At 40.5% G+C, this 20,171-nt stretch overlaps 1 protein-coding gene across 1 annotated transcript in view; it reads right to left on the reverse strand.

Annotated features, from left to right (window-relative positions):
• LOC124712225 (SANT and BTB domain regulator of class switch recombination-like) overlaps positions 1-20,171 on the reverse strand; it is a 138,350-nt gene that overhangs the window by 16,360 nt on the left and 101,819 nt on the right. Inside the window, exon 9 of the mRNA XM_047242519.1 lies at positions 15,219-15,486. Within this exon, the coding sequence (XP_047098475.1) occupies positions 15,219-15,486 (268 nt within the window). The remainder of the gene's footprint in view (positions 1-15,218; positions 15,487-20,171) is intronic.

Consider the following 20,171-nt stretch of genomic DNA (forward strand, 5'->3'; position numbering starts at 1 on the left):
CAGCCACATACTCCCGACGATCAAGTACCACGGTCGTGGAACCCTTGTCCGCCGGAAGAATGACGATGGATCGGTCAGCCTTCAGATCACGGATAGCCTGGGCTTCAGCAGTGGTGATGTTGGGTGTAGGATTAAGGTTTTTTAAGAAGGATTGAGATGCAAGGCTGGAAGTCAGAAATTCCTGGAAGGTTTGGAGAGGGTGATTTTGAGGAAGAGGAGGTGGGTCCCGCTGTGACGGAGGACGGAACTGTTCCAGGCAGGGTTCAATTTGGATGGTGTCTTGAGGAGTCGGATCATTAGGAGTAGGATTAGGATCATTTTTCTTCGTGGCAAAGTGATACTTCCAGCAGAGAGTACGGGTGTAGGACAGTAAATCTTTGACGAGGGCTGTTTGGTTGAATCTGGGAGTGGGGCTGAAGGTGAGGCCTTTGGATAGGACAGAGGTTTCGGATTGGGAGAGAGGTTTGGAGGAAAGGTTAACTACTGAATTAGGGTGTTGTGGTTCCAGATTGTGTTGATCGGAATTTTGAGGTTTTGGAGGGAGTGGAGCTGGAAGTGGGAGATTGAGTAGATGGGAGAGACTGGGTTTGTGTGCAATGAGAGGAGGTTGAGGTTTGCTGGAAAGGTTGTGAAGGGTGAGTGAGTTGCCTTTCCGGAGGTGGGAAACCAGGAGATTGGATAGTTTTTTGAGGTGGAGGGTGGCATGCTGTTCTAATTTACGGTTGGCCTGTAGGAGGATGCTCTGAACAGCCGGTGTGGATGTGGGGGAGGAAAGATTAAGGACTTTTATTAAGGATAGGAGTTGACTGGTGTGTTCATTGGCTGAGTTGATGTGTAGGTAAAGGATTAGGTGGGTGAGGGCAATGGATTGTTCAGTTTGGAACTGGTATAGGGACTGATGGAAGGAAGGGTTGCAGCCAGAGATGGGAACTTTGAGTGTGAGGCCTTTGGGGGTAATGCCAAATGTCAGACAAGCCTGAGAAAATAAAATATGCGAGCGTAATCTGGCTAGGGCGAAGGCATGTTTGCGGAGGGAATGTAAATAAAACTTAATGGGGTCATTGTGGGGGTGTTGTGAGGGTGACATGGTGTTAGAAGGTGGAAAGTGTAACCTGAGGTGAAATGAAAATGAAAATAAAAATATATGGGGAGAGATAAAGGTGAACCGGAAAGAAACTGGAGATCTGGAATGAAAAAAGGCGAAAAGGTGTTGGTTACAGCTGGGCTATGTTGGACTTGGGTTGGTAGACAACGATGTGCATAAAGGTTAGGTGGTTGTGTTGCCGCCAAAACACGTTAAAGGACGGAGAAATTCGGGAAAATTTCGAAAAAACTGCGTGTAGTATACTAAAAGGAGTGGTATTGTGGTGGCAGATTATGAAAATGAGGCTAACAATTGTCTGACGAAGAAATAATGGCGTTAAAACCTGTGGGAAGCGGCTAAAAATGATCGGTGATATGGGAAAAACGGAAATGGAAATAAAGCGAAAGTTATTAGAACTGGCCGAAATGGTTGTTTAAAAGGTGAAAGGAGCTGTTTGTGAACTAGAAACGGTGGATATTATAGCGGCGGTAGTGCTGAAAGCGGCAAAAAAAAAAAATTTTTTGGTTATGGTTTGGAAGTGGGTTACGTATTGTTGAGTATATATATAGGCGGGATAAAATAGTATAGCAGATTACGGTAAAAAGGAGAAGGTGAATACAAAGTGAAACTACTGGCAAAAACAGAAAGAGGAAAATAAGACGACAGAAAAGATTTCGAAATGGAACAGTGACAATAACAAACGTAATTGTTGGATTCAAATTAATGATATCAATATAATGGAAGGAAACATTCCACGTGGGAAAAATTATATATAAAAACAAAGATGAGGTGACTTACCGAACAAAAGCGCTGGCAGGTCGATAGACACACAAACAAACACAAACACACACACAAAATTCAAGCTTTCGCAACAAACTGTTGCCTCATCAGGAAAGAGGGAAGGAGAGGGGAAGACGAAAGGAAGTGGGTTTTAAGGGAGAGGGTAAGGAGTCATTCCAATCCCGGGAGCGGAAAGACTTACCTTAGGGGGAAAAAAGGACAGGTATACACTCGCACACACACACATATCCATCCACACATACAGACACAAGCAGACATATTTAAAGACAAAGAGTTTGGGCAGAGATGTCAGTCGAGGCAGAAGTGTGGAGGCAAAGAAGTTGTTGAAAGACAGGTGAGGTATGAGTGGCGGCAACTTGAAATTAGCGGAGATTGAGGCCTGGCGGATGACGAGAAGAGAGGATATACTGAAGGGCAAGTTCCCATCTCCGGAGTTCGGATAGGTTGGTGTTGGTGGGAAGTATCCAGATAACCCGGACGGTGTAACACTGTGCCAAGATGTGCTGGCTGTGCACCAAGGCATGTTTAGCCACAGGGTGATCCTCATTACCAACAAACACTGTCTGCCTGTGTCCATTCATGCGAATGGACAGTTTGTTGCTGGTCATTCCCACATAGAATGCATCACAGTGTAGGCAGGTCAGTTGGTAAATCACGTGGGTGCTTTCACACGTGGCTCTGCCTCTGATCGTGTACACCTCAGGTTACACTTTCCACCTTCTAACACCATGTCACCCTCACAACACCCCCACAATGACCCCATTAAGTTTTATTTACATTCCCTCCGCAAACATGCCTTCGCCCTAGCCAGATTACGCTCGCATATTTTATTTTCTCAGGCTTGTCTGACATTTGGCATTACCCCCAAAGGCCTCACACTCAAAGTTCCCATCTCTGGCTGCAACCCTTCCTTCCATCAGTCCCTATACCAGTTCCAAACTGAACAATCCATTGCCCTCACCCACCTAATCCTTTACCTACACATCAACTCAGCCAATGAACACACCAGTCAACTCCTATCCTTAATAAAAGTCCTTAATCTTTCCTCCCCCACATCCACACCGGCTGTTCAGAGCATCCTCCTACAGGCCAACCGTAAATTAGAACAGCATGCCACCCTCCACCTCAAAAAACTATCCAATCTCCTGGTTTCCCACCTCCGGAAAGGCAACTCACTCACCCTTCACAACCTTTCCAGCAAACCTCAACCTCCTCTCATTGCACACAAACCCAGTCTCTCCCATCTACTCAATCTCCCACTTCCAGCTCCACTCCCTCCAAAACCTCAAAATTCCGATCAACACAATCTGGAACCACAACACCCTAATTCAGTAGTTAACCTTTCCTCCAAACCTCTCTCCCAATCCGAAACCTCTGTCCTATCCAAAGGCCTCACCTTCAGCCCCACTCCCAGATTCAACCAAACAGCCCTCGTCAAAGATTTACTGTCCTACACCCGTACTCTCTGCTGGAAGTATCACTTTGCCACGAAGAAAAATGATCCTAATCCTACTCCTAATGATCCGACTCCTCAAGACACCATCCAAATTGAACCCTGCCTGGAACAGTTCCGTCCTCCGTCACAGCGGGACCCACCTCCTCTTCCTCAAAATCACCCTCTCCAAACCTTCCAGGAATTTCTGACTTCCAGCCTTGCATCTCAATCCTTCTTAAAAAACCTTAATCCTACACCCAACATCACCACTGCTGAAGCCCAGGCTATCCGTGATCTGAAGGCTGACCGATCCATCGTCATTCTTCCGGCGGACAAGGGTTCCACGACCATGGTACTTGATCGTCGGGAGTATGTGGCTGAGGGACTGCGTCAGCTTTCAGACAACACCACATACAAAGTTTGCCAAGGTAACCCCATTCCCGATGTCCAGGCGGAGCTTCAAGGAATCCTCAGAACCTTAGGCCCCCTGCAAAACCTTTCACCTGACTCCATCAACCTCCTGACCCCACCGACACCCCGCACCCCTACCTTCTACCTTCTTCCTAAAATCCACAAACCCAATCATCCCGGCCGCCCCATTGTAGCTGGTTACCAAGCCCCCACAGAACGCATCTCTGCCTACGTAGATCAACACCTTCAACCCATTACATGCAGTCTCCCATCCTTCATCAAGGACACCAACCACTTCCTTGAACGCCTGGAATCCTTACCCAATCTGTTACCCCCGGAAACCATCCTTGTAACCATTGATGCCACGTCCTTATACACAAATATTCCGCACGTCCAGGGCCTCGCTGCGATGGAGCATTTCCTTTCACGCCGATCACCTGCCACCCTACCTAAAACCTCTTTCCTCATCACCTTAGCCAGCTTCATCCTGACCCACAACTTCTTCACTTTTGAGGGCCAGACATACCAACAATTAAAGGGAACAGCCATGGGCACCAGGATGGCCCCCTCGTACGCCAACCTATTCATGGGTCGCTTAGAGGAAGCCTTCTTGGTTACCCAAGTCTGCCAACCCAAAGTTTGGTACAGATTTATTGATGACATCTTCATGATCTGGACTCACAGTGAAGAAGAACTCCAGAACTTCCTCTCCAACCTCAACTCCTTTGGTTCCATCAGTTTCACCTGGTCCTACTCCAAATCCCATGCCACTTTCCTTGACGTTGACCTCCACCTGTCCAATGGCCAACTTCACACGTCCGTCCACATCAAACCCACCAACAAGCAACGGTACCTCCATTATGACAGCTGCCACCCATTCCACATCAAACGGTCCCTTCCCTACAGCCTAGGTCTTCGTGGCAAACGAATCTGCTCCAGTCCGGAATCCCTGAATCATTACACCAACAACCTGAAAACAGCTTTCGCATCCCGCAACTACCCTCCCGACCTGGTACAGAAGCAAATAACCAGAGCCACTTCCTCGTCCCCTCAAACCCAGAATCCCCCACAGAAGAACCACAAAAGTGCCCCACTTGTGACAGGATACTTTCCGGGACTGGACCAGACTCTGAATGTGGCTCTCCAGCAGGGATACGACTTCCTCAAATCCTGCCCTGAAATGAGATCCATCCTTCATGAAATCCTCCCCACTCCGCCAAGAGTGTCTTTCCGCCGTCCACCTAACCTTCGTAACCTGTTAGTTCATCCCTATGAAATCCCCAAACCACCTTCCCTACCCTCTGGCTCCTATCCTTGTAACCGCCCCCGATGCAAAACCTGTCCCATGCACCCTCCCACCACCACCTACTCCAGTCCTGTAACCCGGAAGGTGTACACGATCAGAGGCAGAGCCACGTGTGAAAGCACCCACGTGATTTACCAACTGACCTGCCTACACTGTGATGCATTCTATGTGGGAATGACCAGCAACAAACTGTCCATTCGCATGAATGGACACAGGCAGACAGTGTTTGTTGGTAATGAGGATCACCCTGTGGCTAAACATGCCTTGGTGCACAGCCAGCACATCTTGGCACAGTGTTACACCGTCCGGGTTATCTGGATACTTCCCACCAACACCAACCTATCCGAACTCCGGAGATGGGAACTTGCCCTTCAGTATATCCTCTCTTCTCGTCATCCGCCAGGCCTCAATCTCCGCTAATTTCAAGTTGCCGCCACTCATACCTCACCTGTCTTTCAACAACTTCTTTGCCTCCACACTTCTGCCTCGACTGACATCTCTGCCCAAACTCTTTGTCTTTAAATATGTCTGCTTGTGTCTGTATGTGTGGATGGATATGTGTGTGTGTGCGAGTGTATACCTGTCCTTTTTTCCCCCTAAGGTAAGTCTTTCCGCTCCCGGGATTGGAATGACTCCTTACCCTCTCCCTTAAAACCCACTTCCTTTCGTCTTCCCCTCTCCTTCCCTCTTTCCTGATGAGGCAACAGTTTGTTGCGAAAGCTTGAATTTTGTGTGTGTGTTTGTGTTTGTTTGTGTGTCTATCGACCTGCCAGCGCTTTTGTTCGGTAAGTCACCTCATCTTTGTTTTTATATATAATTTTTCCCACGTGGAATGTTTCCTTCCATTATATTTATATCTGCACTCAAATGGACTGTTAACAACTAACACAGCAATTACAGCAACAAAGTTATGTATTCTTTTTACTATTTGATATTGGATGTAGAATAAATTAATATCTGGATTCTCTGTTCATGAACAGCATCTATTCCTTGCTCCTGTACCTATTAAAGAACCACACAGCATGCAAAGGAAGTTATAACAAAGTATAGACAAACCATCTTTGAGAAATAGCAGAGATCATCATGTCTGGCAATATGCCCGTCTAACAGACTAGTGACAGAATGTTTCTCGTGGCCAAACATGAAAAAACATTACAAACTTTGAACTCAAGTTTGTTTAGAAGATCAAAAGAGCAAAATAGAAAGACATGCAGACCCATACTTAGGCACAGTCGATGTTCCAGCTGGCCTTTTACAGCATGTTCACCTGGATTTGATTGGCTTCATTCCAATATTGGGGCAATTTAAATACATCCCAACTGCCATTGACAGAGGGAAAACATGTGTAGAAGCCAGTCTATTACCCAACATTATAGCTGAGTCCACAGTGAAACTGTGATGGCTTGCTTTGGTTGCCCAGTGTTCACCACAACCCGTCCAGGCTGACTATTTGAGTTGGCAAATATGTGGAGTGAAATGCTTTAGAACCACAGTTTATAACCCCCCAAAGCAATGGGCTGGTAGAGCTGTGGCACTACATGTTATAGGTGGCATTAATGTGTCATGAGAGCTAGTGGTACAAATCTCTGCCTTTGGCTCCTTAGGAGTCATATCAGCAATCAAAGAAGATTTACAAGCATCATTAGCAGAAATTCTGTATGGACAAGCTCTAAAACTTCCAGCAGAGTTCATCCAGCCAGCAACCTTACCAGATTCTGGGGAGTTTCTGGAATTACTGGACATGTGAAACTTCATTTTTCCAATATCCACACTCCTCCCCTGAGATCACATGGTGTTTCACGAGTTTTTGTACATAAAAAACTGCAGAACCGTGATTTTATGATGTCGTGGGTTGATACTGTAAGGCCTGCTCTCCAACTGCCATATTCAGGCCCACATAGACTGATATGCCAAGATGTGTAAGATGCCTCCAGGAATTCACACTATGTGCAGCAGCAGCTGTCAACTCCAGATCATGCTCACACTGTGGAGACTGTGGACACAACCCGGTCATGCTGTGGATGCTGGTGCAGTCCACTGGCCTATTTGGTGGATTACGTGATAGAATAGCCCTAAGTGCTATATTACACCTTACGGTGACTAGTGCATGTGTTCTTTCTGTTTATTACATTATTGTGACAAAATGGTGTGGATGTCCAACTTACGTGACTCGTGAAGCAGTATTGTGAGTGTATCATTACATAATCTACAATCTACAGATGGGTATTAAGGTGCGTTCCCCCCCCCCCCCCCCCCCTCCCCACCACCAAGTATTGATATTCTCTCTTCATGTGTTTCTCTCTGGATACATACATGTTTCTGGATTTATAATACACCACATTTTAGTACTCCAGCCCATGGATTTCCATAGTGCTCAGCATTTCAAGGGGGGACTATTTTGGCAATTACAGTGACAATAATATAGAATTCTGGAAATAACGAAGTTGAGCAGGATCAATTTTTGGACAGGGAAACTTTCCCGTACAAATGGACTGAGGTGTGGAACTTCTTTGTGGTCTCTCACTCTCTCTCGGCTTGATAATATTGATGTTACTTGTGCTAATGGGTTTGTTCAGATTTATCAATACAGTAGAGCTCCGGTTATTTGATCTAATTGGGAATGAGGCTATCTTGAATTGCAAAAACCTCTGATAATACAGAAATGTCTCAAAATCAATGGGTAAATCATGAATACATGAATAAATTTTTAATGCACACAATAATGATTGAAAAATAAATAAAAAACAATATAGTACATACCTGTGTTATACGTACATTATGGGCACACATTTCTAAGTTGCAAAAATATTAGTTACATTTTAAAGAAATTGTCTTTAGTCCTTTGTTTTTGAATAGAACCTTGTTTTTAGCATCAGTGTTGCACTATTTTCTAAGAAGCAAGGTATCAGTTGGATCAGCTTCCATTTGCTGCTCGATATAATGCAATGCCCCATCTAGTGCTTCCGAACACTTGGTGTGAGTGATCATTGGCACAATTTCTTCAGTCAATTCCTCATCATCACTCTCTTCAGCAGGTTCACTAACCATTCCAGCAATTGCAAGATCAGTCACTTCAAACTGTTCATCACTGTTCATCCATTCTGAAATATCACTCACATTCACCTTTTTGCATCCAGCAAGCTTTCTCATATGTTCTGCCAGTAGGCCAGTTTCATCTGTAATAGAGGTATCTATCAATTTCATTCCATAAAATCTGGTTCCAAGACTTTTTTAGTTCTTTGCCTTTATTTCAGATCATGAATTAGCTGTCCAGTAAACTACACCTTCTATTATAGTTTCTTAGTAGAAATTCTTTGATGATGCCTTCATCTCCTGTTCTCTGTAGAAGCGTTTCAAGCAAACAATGACGATACCTTTTTTTTCAAGCACTGTAAAATGCCTTGGTCCATAGGCTTCATTAAACTCATCACATTAAGGGGTAAGAAGAACATGTGAATACCATCACACTATTACTTTTACTCATTAGTGTGTGAACCAGTGTTGTCAAGCATTAAGACTGCTTTGGAAGGTAAGCACTTTTTATTTAGTTATCTTTTGGTCTCTGGAGCAAAATCTTTGAAAAGCTGCTTCTTAAAAATATTTTTGTCCATCCAAGCAGATTTTTGGTGGACATATGTAACAGACAGTGCAGAAGCAGTGATATTTTTTAAAAGCTCTAGGCTTAGCAGAGTTCCTTACTACCAGCTGGTTCAGTGTATGGTCTCTACTTGCATTCAGTGCAGCAAGAACTGTTAATCTCTCTTTCATTTTTTTGCATCCAGTGCAGCCTTTACTTCTTTTGAGGCTACAGTTTTAGACAGGAGCATTTTATAATTTACCCCGGTTTTGTCACAGTTGCACAGTTAAATCAAGAGTATGATTTTCTTCTCGTATAATTTTTCTTAATTTCTCACAAAATTGTGTAACATTCTGAGAATCTGCAGAAAGTTTTTCACTGCAAATTTCAAGCTGCCTTATACCATATAGCTTCTTCCACCTATCCAACCAACCCTGAATTTGCAGTAAAATCTCCCTCACCTTCCTTTAACCCACTCTAATAAACACAGCTTTTTCTTGCAGAATAGGCCCTGAAATTGGATTTCCTTTTTGTCTTTGTTAAGTAATCCAAGTGAACAAAGCTTCATTCATTTTTTCATACTCAGATTTCTTCATTTGCTTCCATTCAAGTAAAAAACTTCATAATTTTGTCTCCATTTGTATGCCAATCTCCACATGTCACTTCACTGACTCCATACTTAGCATTATGTTTTTTTAATGTTTTTCCTTTGTCTGGTCTTTTCAAAGCCTCCAGTTTCACATTCAATGGCACAAATTTTCTCTTACTCCTACCACTCATTATAACTGTGAATTAAGTTACATATGTACAGTAGACTGAACACACATACAACATTCTAAAATTAACATGACTAGTGGGCTCACTGCAGTATAGATATTACTACACAACCAACCACAGTACTTACAACAGTGGACAGCCAATGTTGTAAAATGTTCACTGTATTGTTGCTCAGGCATACTGTATCATAATGACCATAACTGCTGAGTAGGCACAACAATAGGGTTAACAATAAGTATGGCATTTACAATTGATATTCAGGAGATCCCAGTTATTTTGAAGAATTGACAAAGAAAGAGTAAGAAAAGATAAATGCAGGCAATGAAAATGGGTTTTTACTCTAGATTTATGTAAAATTTTAATTTCCTTAAGACCAGCTCGAATTACATGGAACCTCAAAATACTGGGACTTGAATTACCAGGGCTCTACATCATGTGAGTGCTGGTATAGATGTGTTAAATGTTACAGGATTCAAGTTAGCATCTTATTTCTCTAGAGAAAATATGGAGAAAGGAGGAGTTGCCATATTTGTCAGAAATTGTTTTTATTTCAAGAATATTGATATTAATAAATTTTGCTCAGAGCAGCACTTAGAAGCTTGTGCAACAGAAGTAGTATTTCATAATAAGTCCTTTATAATAGTAGTTATATACAGATCTCCTTCAGGAAATTTTAATCTTTTCATCAAAAATTTGGAAGCTCCGCTGTCCCATCTCATAGCAAAAAACAAGGAAATAGTGGTTGTTGGGGATTTTAATGTGGATTTATTGAAATTCTCTGTCAGTGAACAAATATTGCAGTCAGTAACACTATCATTCAATGTAGTTGCTACTGTGAACTTTGCTACCAGGATATGTAAATGCTCTGAGACTGCTATTAATAATATCTTTGTAGACAAATCAAGGGAAAAAAGTCATACCACAAAACCAATAGCAATCATGACATGCAGCATCTGGTGTTAAATATTGAAACTTGTCAGGATAAAAAATCTATTAAATCTGATTACAGGAGGGTAATAAATAAGTCAAAAATTGAGAAATTCAGGAAATTGCTCAAAGACATGAACTGGATAGATGTTTACAATACATCTGACTCAAATGGAAAATACAAAGCATTCATTAATAAAGTTGCTTCCCACTTTTGAAAATTGTTTTCCCCTAAAGGTAACTCAAATCATACAGAAGTCAAGAAATAAACTGTGGATTACACAAGGAATAAAGATATCATGTAAGACAAAAAGGAGACTGTATGTATTATCTAGGAATAGCTCTGATGTTAGAATTGTAATTTATTACAAACAATACCGCAAAATATTGAAGCACGTAATCCAGAAATCGTAGCAGCTTTATTACGAGAAAAAGATCTTTACATCAGTAACAAAATAAAACCTGTATGGGATATTGTGAAGACTGAGACAGGTGGGGCCGAAAAGGAACAGGAACAGAGAGCTCTAAAAATAAATGAGACTTTGGTAACAAGTACTTCATTTCTGTTAGTGACAGCTTGGAGTTATCAGGTTTGGTGAACAGTGCAATGGAGTATCTGAGACCAGTCTTTAAAAATAACTTTAGTAATATGGAAATCACACTCACATCTCCCAAAGAAGTAGCATCCATCATAAAATCCTTAAAATATAAGTATTCCAGTGGGTATGATAACATATCAACAAAGTTAATCAAAGAGTGCTCATGCGAGTTGAGTTTCGTCTTGTTATTTGGGTAATCAATCTCTTATCAGTGGAACATTTCCAGTCTGGCTAAGATATGCTGAAGTTAAGCCTCTTTACAAGAAGGGGAATAAAGAGATACCATCATACTATCGACCAATTTCACTTTTGCTGGCTTTCTCAAGAACATTTGAAAAGGTTGTGTTCAAGCATCTCCTTAAGCATCTGACTGCAAATAATATATTGTCCAAGTCACAGTTTGTATTTCTGAAGGGTTCTGATACAGAGAAAGCTATTTACACTTACAGTGAGAATGTACTTAATTCATTAGGTTATAAATTAGAGGCTACTGGCATTTTCGGTGACCTGTCAAAAGCCTTTGACTGGTGAACCACAGAATTCTCTTAAGTAAATTAGATTATTATGCTGTCACCAGCAATGGTGCGAAATGGTTTGAGTCTGCAGTAAACAAAGGATGTCGTTGTGAAATACCTGTGCAGTAAGCAAAACTTCATCTGACTGGGAATTAATTACATGTGGTGTTCCTCAAGGTTACATTGTGGGCCCACTGCTTTTTCTTGTGCACGTTAATGACCTCTCATCTGTTACAATGCCAGATGCTAAGTTTGTTTTGTTTGCAGATGATACAACCATTACATGAAGTAACAAGTCAGGTACGGGTTTAGAAATAGTTGCTAATCAAATTTTCACTGACATTAATAAGTAGTTTAAAGCTAATTCGCCGTCATTAAACTTTGAGAAGACACACTAATGCAGTTCAGAACCTGTAAGAGATTTCCTAACATGAGTATAACATATGAATACATGCAGATCGAAGAGGCTGACAGTGTTAAATTTCTGGGATTACAACTCGATAATAAATTCAGTTGGGAAGGGCATACCACAGAATTGCTTTAGTCCCTAAACAAGTCTGTATTTGCTGTGAGAATGATGTCAGGTGTAGGAGATATACTTTGATTACTTTCATTCTATTATGTCATATGGGATCATATTCTGGGGCAACTCATCAAACTGAGCAAAAGTTTTTAGGGTGCAAAAGCGTGTGATAAGAATCATTTGTTGTGTAAATATTAGCTGTTCCTATTTCGACTATCTCCTGACAAATGATCAGGGTAGTAAGTATTATATTCAAATGTTTTATGTTATACTTTCTGACATATTCCACACCCACAAGAATCATCCCAGTTTTTGGGTATACGGAACAAAAACTGAATCCAATCCAATTTAAAGAATAATTGACTGGATTTTAGAAAATCTGAGTAGTTGTAAACAAATAGGTAACAGTTGTTTATCAGTGCATTTACTCCAAATGACGTGTTTTGGACTCCGCCCATCTCAGATTTCCTGGTGTAAACAATATAACAAACAATTAGTTACAAATTTTTTAATACATCAAAAGTTAACAAGAAAGCATAAAATTGAACTAAGTTCCAAAACCAATACATACCATTTGATAGCAAAATTAACTTTAACAACTTGTTCTTCACTCATACATTCACAAAACAAAAGGTATTACATATCATTTAAACTTGGAGAATGGGAATGTTGGTTGTGAGATGGACTGTGAAAAATTGCCACTTCAGTGCATTCGCACTTGCCAGGTAAACCAGCCGGAACAAGAGGGCACTGCCTTATTTGGCATTGTGGCTGAGCATATGTTGATATGTTTTTTTTTAATTAAAACATTAACAAATAACATCTAAATGTACACATTGTGTGCCTGCACATAGGCATATTTAAACACACATCAAAGTGGTACAAAATACAAGAAAATACATTAATACAAAATTATAGAAAAATATTTTGTCATGGAAAGACATGACTTGTGGAAGATTACAAAAGGTTTTGTTTAGATTTGCAATTGCACTTCTTGACTATTCGTCAAACACAAAATCTTAAGATAAAAATATTAAACAGATAACACATCATAATTACAAAAGGACTTGTTTTGATTTATCTGTGCACTTCCTAACTAACATGGTATTCACTAACCACTGTAGGGCACAAAAGAAAAGTAAATACAGGGAAAGGTAACCACCCAATTTCAGAAAAGTGGTTACGAAAGTTATAATAGTTTTCACATGACTCTCACAAAAAAATCATCAAAACGACTAAAAAACCATTTCCTAGCACTATTGATTTGCTGCTAATTGATTAGTAGTTCTGCAGCCATTTGACTGAGTGCTTGTATTTCCAATCACTCCAAGATGTCCAAATTATTTCGCTCCATCTCTATGCACAGAACTGTCATGCTACTTTCTAATTCTGCCAGTTAAATGGAAACCTAATGCACTGCTGTTGCTCATGTATCTAGGTTCTTTAAACCTCGTTTTGAACTCTTGCCCACTTTGTCCCGTGTAAAAACATTCACATGATCAGCACTTTATTTTATATACTATCAGCTTACAAAACTTATTTTGCATGGGTTCCAGACTGTGCCTCAACAGCTTCCCCAAATTATTAACCATTTGGAATCCTACCTGAACATTAAACTTCTTGTACAAGTTTGCAATCTTTTGTGAAAATGGTCCAAGATATGTTAACATGATGTCTTTTACTTCTTCCCTATGTTCCATACAGTTGTCCTGATTTCCTTATTTATTGCATCCTTGTCCAAATCAAATTTTGCTAACCTGTGGAACATAGATACAAAAAACAGCCTTTTTTGGTTTTCAAGATGACAAAATCAATTGGGATGATAAGGTCTCATGCTATTGGGTTCCAAACATTACCTTTGCAGGTCATGTGAATGTTTTTACATGGCACAAATAGGGAGAGCGTTCAAGACAAGGTTTAAAGAATTTGGGCATGTGAGGAACAGTACTGCATTAGGTTTCCATTTAAAAGATAAAATCCCTACACTAGCAGAATTAAAAAGTAGCATGACAATTCTGCACACAGAGAGGAAGGGGAACAATCTGGGCATCATGGAGGAATTGGAAATACATGCATCCAGTCAAGTAGCTGCAGAACTGCTAATCAATGAGCAAACCAGTAGTGGTGGGAAATAGTTTTTTAGTCTGTTTGTTGATTGTTGTGAGAGCCATGTAAAAACTATGATAACTTTCGTAACCACTTTTTTTCTGAAGTTGAGTATGTAAACAACCACCTTTCCATTTACTGTTGATTTACTTATTGTGCCCTACAGTGTTTAGTGAGTGCCATGTTAGTTAGGTTCATCAATTCTTCAGGAGGAAAATGCCTTCAGTTTCCATGTTTGATATTTAGTAAGCAAGTGCACTAGCAAATCGAAACAAGCTCTTTTGTAATTATGACATGTTATCTTTTTAATATCTTTATCTTAAGATTTCATGTTTGATGAATAATCAAGAAGTATAACTGCAAATCTAAATAAATCCTTTTGTAATCTTCCACAAGTCATATCTCTCCAAGACAAAAATTTTTTCTACAATTTTGTAATGTATTTTCTTGTATTTTGCATCATTGCAATGTGTGTTTTAATGAGCTTATTTGCAGGCACACAAAATATATGTTTGTTTGTTATCAGTTACTGTTTTAATTTCAAGTAAATATATCAGCAATTGCACAGCTGCAGTGCCTTAAGGTGGTACCTTCTTGCACTGCATGGTTTACCTTGCAAGTACAAATGCACTGAAGTAGCAATTTTTCAAAGTCCTTCTCAAGACCATTCCCACCTCCAAGTTTAAATTATATGTAACACCTTTTGGTTCATGAATGTATGAGTAAGGAACAATCTGTTAAAGTTATTTTTGCTGTGAAATGGTACTGATTTTGACAGTTTGATTTTGCACTTCCTTGTTAACATTTGGTGTTTTTTTTTTTTTTTTAATTGTATAACTCATTATTTGTTACATTGTTTACATCTGGAAATCTTATGTTAGGCAGAGCCCAAACCAAAAACAACTAGTATCTTTTTGTTTGCTACTACTCACCTTTTCCAAAATCTGGTCAAGTATATTAATAATAATGGTCGCATACCTCTACCAGCAGTTTCAGGCCAACATACGTGTAATGAAGTAGTAATAGTGTTTTTAAATGATGTTGATTGTAGTTAGTTCCAACTTCCTATGCTAATAACTACATGTATTTATCTGACTCTAAAACTGGAAATTGTCCTCCAGGGATTTTAGTATGTAAGAACAGGCTGGAGTACTCACCCTGAATGATTGCTGCCAGCAACATAAGCTGTATGTCCAGGTCTATCCTGTCGTGGACGTGTGGATACCCTAACTGCAGGCATCTGGCAGCCTCCTGACTCTTCAGACACATCACTGTCACCCAGATCACTGCTGCCGTCACTGTCACTGTCGACAATGGACTGTTGTTGATCCACATCTACTGTTAATGTGTTAGAATCCGGTGGTCTAGATGGACTTCTTGAGCAGGCAGCTGAAATTCCTGACATCTGCAACTCCAGTGTTGACCCTAGACATTATACAAATTGTTGATTGCTCTGATTATTTGGAGAAAAGTTCAGCACAGTAATGTTCTTATGTAGGTAATAGAATCTATTAATATGCCCAGAAAAACTATTTAGGCACTTGTGTCCTATCATCATAAAAACATTCTTATAATAGAGGGAAACATTCCACGTAGGAAAAATATATCTAAAAACAAAGATGATGTGACTTACCAAATGAAAGTGCTGGCAGGTCGACAGACACACAAACAAACACAAACATACACACAAAATTCAAGCTTTCGCAACAAACTGTTGCCTCATCAGGAAAGAGGGAAGGAGAGGGAAAGACGAAAGGATGTGGGATTTAAGGGAGAGGGTAAGTAAGGAGTCATTCCAATCTCGGGAGCGGAAAGACTTACCTTAGGGGGAAAAAAGGACGGGTATACACTCGCACACACACACATATCCATCCACAGATATACAGACACAAGAAGACATATTTTGTCTGCTTGTGTCTGTATATGTGTGGATGGATATGTGTGTGTGTGCGAGTGTATACCCATCCTTTTTTCCCCCTAAGGTAAGTCTTTCCGCTCCCGGGATTGGAATGACTCCTTACCCTCTCCTTTAAAACCCACATCCTTTCGTCTTTCCCTCTCCTTCCCTCTTTCCTGATGAGGCAACAGTTTGTTGCGAAAGCTTGAATTTTGTGTGTATGTTTGTGTTTGTTTGTGTGTCTGTCGACCTGCCAGCACTTTCATTTGGTAAGTCACATCATCTTTGTTTTTAGATATATAAAAACATTCTTATATATTCTCTCTCTCTCTCTGTGTGAGTGTGCGCGTGCATGCCTGTGTATGTTGATGTGAGCTATTTATTGTGGGACAGTCCCTGGATGAATAAATAAATAATAAAAAATCTAAGGACATGTAAAGTCATATGAAAAATAAAACCATTAAATGTTTATTATAAGCCATACTTCCATAGAATCTTTCCAACTACAGCTGTCTTCAACACTCTATTAGTATTATTTATTAGGTTTTTTTAAAAATATTTTCTTATTCAACAAGCTTCAAAAATCTGACCTGTGGAAGCTTTCTGTTTTCTGTAATTGACAACTTTCTTACTGAAATAAGTTAGGTTTGAAGTCAAGCTGCAAACCTGATCACAGATTTCTCTTCCAATCCATTTATAAAGAAAGTACCCTTAAACTGATGTGAACACTAGGGCATTTTTTTATATCTCGTCTTTGGTTTACACCAGGAATGCACAGACCATGGCCCACATATCGCATGCAGCCCACCACTGATCTGATAGTGGCCCACACCTCACTATTCATTCTTGTAATTTTTTCATTTTTTTTTTTACTCATCTTTTATTCCATCCTGAAATGGAAAGAGTGGGTCCTTGTATAACTTATTTCTTTTGAGCCCAGTCTAGCTGGCACTGGGGCAGGGGGATCCCAAATTAGAGTAATAAGTTGTCTCAAGGCACGATAGTCACAGTAAGAGGTTGTGGCCTGCAGTATTTACGAGTCTGTTCACCCCTAGTTTACCCAGTTCCTCTGTGACACCATGCAGCTGTCTCAATAATTTGATCAGTCTATGATTGCAACTCAGAGTTCCTCAAGATTTGCAAAGCATTTACCAGAAATATATTTCTTCAATGCATGGAAGAATTATTGCAGTTCATTTATGTGTCCCCAATTTCTCTAAGCCTAAAAACATCTTTTCTCCCTTCTAAAATATTCAGTATCAGTACTGGTCACTGATTGCATCATCTACATATACACTCTGCAATCCACTGTGAAGTGCATGGCAGATAACTGTACACTTAATATTTTCTTAGACACAATGATAGAAAATATTTTACTCATTACTTGGTATTGGCTACCAATGGCAAAAATCAGAACTATAAACAGAAAAGAAAAGAATATAACAATATTGTGAAAGGAATAGTTGCTACTCACCATATATCGGAGATGCCGAGTTGCAGACTCTGCATCTCCGCTATATGGTGAGTAGCAACTACCCTTTTCATAATATTGTTACATTCCATCTTGGATTTTCCATTGTTTGAAAAGAAAATAATATCTATTTTTCTTCACCAATTTACAAAAATAAAACAAAAAACAAAAATTAATTTTCATACTGACTGAAAGTAGTGCAAGATGATCACTATATAATGCTCTGTAAGACTGGATAAAATGGAGGGAGCTCAGGATATATGAGGTCTTTTACCCTACTCCTTTTGCATTGATGCATGACATTTGATTAAGACTTCCCTTTTAATTAAAAGATATTTTTAACAGGAAGTTTGTAATCAATGAAAGTATTTACAAAAAAAACTGTCCTAAATGGTTTAAAAATAAATTGTACATAAAATGTGTTAAATATCAAAATTACTAGCTAAAAACTCAAGGTAAAAATTGTATGGTGTAAACCTTTATCAAACTTTTAAAAAAACAAGAAGTTACTGAGCAATACCAAGCACCATTTTGCGACGGCATCGTGGTACCTTGTTAATGGCATTTTTGTTCCTTAGTTATTTTTTGTTTTGTAACATCAGCATTTTTTAAATTATTTTTCTTGAGAGCATCAAATAAACAACTGAAATTTAAAGGGTTCTGAATAATATGATTTTGGCATAATCAAAATTTTATGTTATTTGGATTATGAAAGAGACATGCTCAGCAACAGTATTTAAAACATTAATTCTTTTTGTTTAAAAACAACATTGTGTACAATAGCTGTAACTTTTTTTCTAAATTGAGTACATACACTCCTCTGAAAATTGGTAACTTTTTCTAGTTGATGTTTTAGGATGATCAATAACAGCAAGCATTTGAGGAATGGGAACCAGGCTGATATCCTCTCATAATGTCAAACAGAAAGATTGGGATACAATACTTGGATTATTCTCATGATGACTATGTGAAACACCTTGTCACCAATACAGAAGGAACAAAGACAGTTGGCTTGCATACAGGCCCTGAATGCCCAAGTGGAAGACCAAGAGCACTGTATGCAAAGTGCCAGCCATTGAGATACAGCCTGGGAGGCTTGGTATGTCTTTTTATTCCTGTATGGAAAGTGGGACTACCAGAAAAGGTGTTACATCATTACTTTTGGCAGTAGCTTATGCTTTCACAGCACTCACCAAATCTGAGAGGACCACTCTACAACTGAGAAAGAGTGCCTTGCAGTTGTTTGTGCTACCAACAAGTTTTGGCCATATTTATTTGGCAAATTCTCTATGCTGTTGTGACAGTGCCACGAGATTTAAAAGTGCCACTACGTCAGTACGCGAACATGGCGATAGAGGCGCTCCGCAGCTCGGCCGAGCGTGAGAGCGCCACCTGGATATGAACGGCGCCGGCCGCATGTCACGGCACGGCAGTCGAATGACAGATACAGAGTTAGTAGCATGTAACCCGCTAGTGTTTCTACTTTTGTATATCCACGCAATTTATTAGTGATTAAAGGTTATAACACTTTTTGGCGACGAGGTCGGATATTTTTTTTCCTGCGTTGTGGAATTGTGTGTTTGTGTCGGGGCAGACATGGAACAGCTTCTGCAAGCGCTCATTGAACAACAAATGCAGCTGACGGCTGCTATTCAGGCGTTGTCGACGTCGCTTACTCATCGTCTGTCTTCCTCTTCTCCGCCTCCGTTCCCTCCTTACGACGAGGCCGCTGAAGACAGGGAGGATTATGAGAAGCATTTGCGGCAACACTTCTTGGCTTTCGGCGTTGTCGACACTCCTATGTGTAAGTCGTTGTTTATATCTTGGATTTCCCCACGGATCTATCAGCTGCTATCTCAGTTAGCCCCTCTGTGGGAACCTGCCTCTCTGTCCTTCCAAGAAATGTGTGATTTATTGTCTAACTATTACTGCAAAAACACCCACGTCGTTGCCGCCCGCGTGGCGTTCTACCGGTGTCGTAAACAGCCCCATCAATCCTACCGGGCTTGGGCAGCGGAACTACACGGTCTGAGTCGGAAATGTCAGTTTGTCACGGACACTCATCATGAGTCTTATGCTGATTCAATGGTTAGGGACGCTATTCTACAGCTTGCTCCTGATAAAGAAGTTCGGCAACGTGCCTTACAATTGCCAAACCCGTCGTTGTCGGAAGTTCTCAGCATCACTCAATCTTTTGAAGTGTCTCACGCTGCTGGTGCGCAAATAGACGCGTGGTGTGATGTAGGCGCTGTACACACCACTTTCGACGCAGACAATTTGCCTGTTTCACAGGGAGACGATGATGTGGCGGTGGTGCACTCGCGTCAACAACGTCGCATTGGGCCACCACGCTCGCAGCGAAAACGGCAACCACAGAAGCAGGTTCGTTCCGCACTTCCTTCTTGTCCACGTTGCTTCGTACAGCATGACAGGGCCGCATGTCCAAAACGTTGGGCCACGTGTAATTCATGTAGGAAAAAAGGCCACATTGCTTCTGTGTGTCAGTCCCTTAAAGTTCCTGTCGACGAGGACGAGGCATCGGACATGGATGTTAACTGTGTGCTTTCTCAAACAAATAAGTTGTTTGTTACTGTTCATGTTCTGGATAAAGACATTCGCATGCAAGTGGACACTGGCTCTGCAGTAACTCTCATTAATTCTCGCACGTATTTGGAGTTGGGCTCCCCTCCCTTGTCTCCAGTTACGTGAAATCTACGAACTTATAATAAGCAGAAAATCCCT

Source organism: Schistocerca piceifrons, chromosome 8 (assembly GCF_021461385.2).
Source record: "Schistocerca piceifrons isolate TAMUIC-IGC-003096 chromosome 8, iqSchPice1.1, whole genome shotgun sequence".
Lineage (NCBI taxonomy): Eukaryota > Metazoa > Arthropoda > Insecta > Orthoptera > Acrididae > Schistocerca > Schistocerca piceifrons.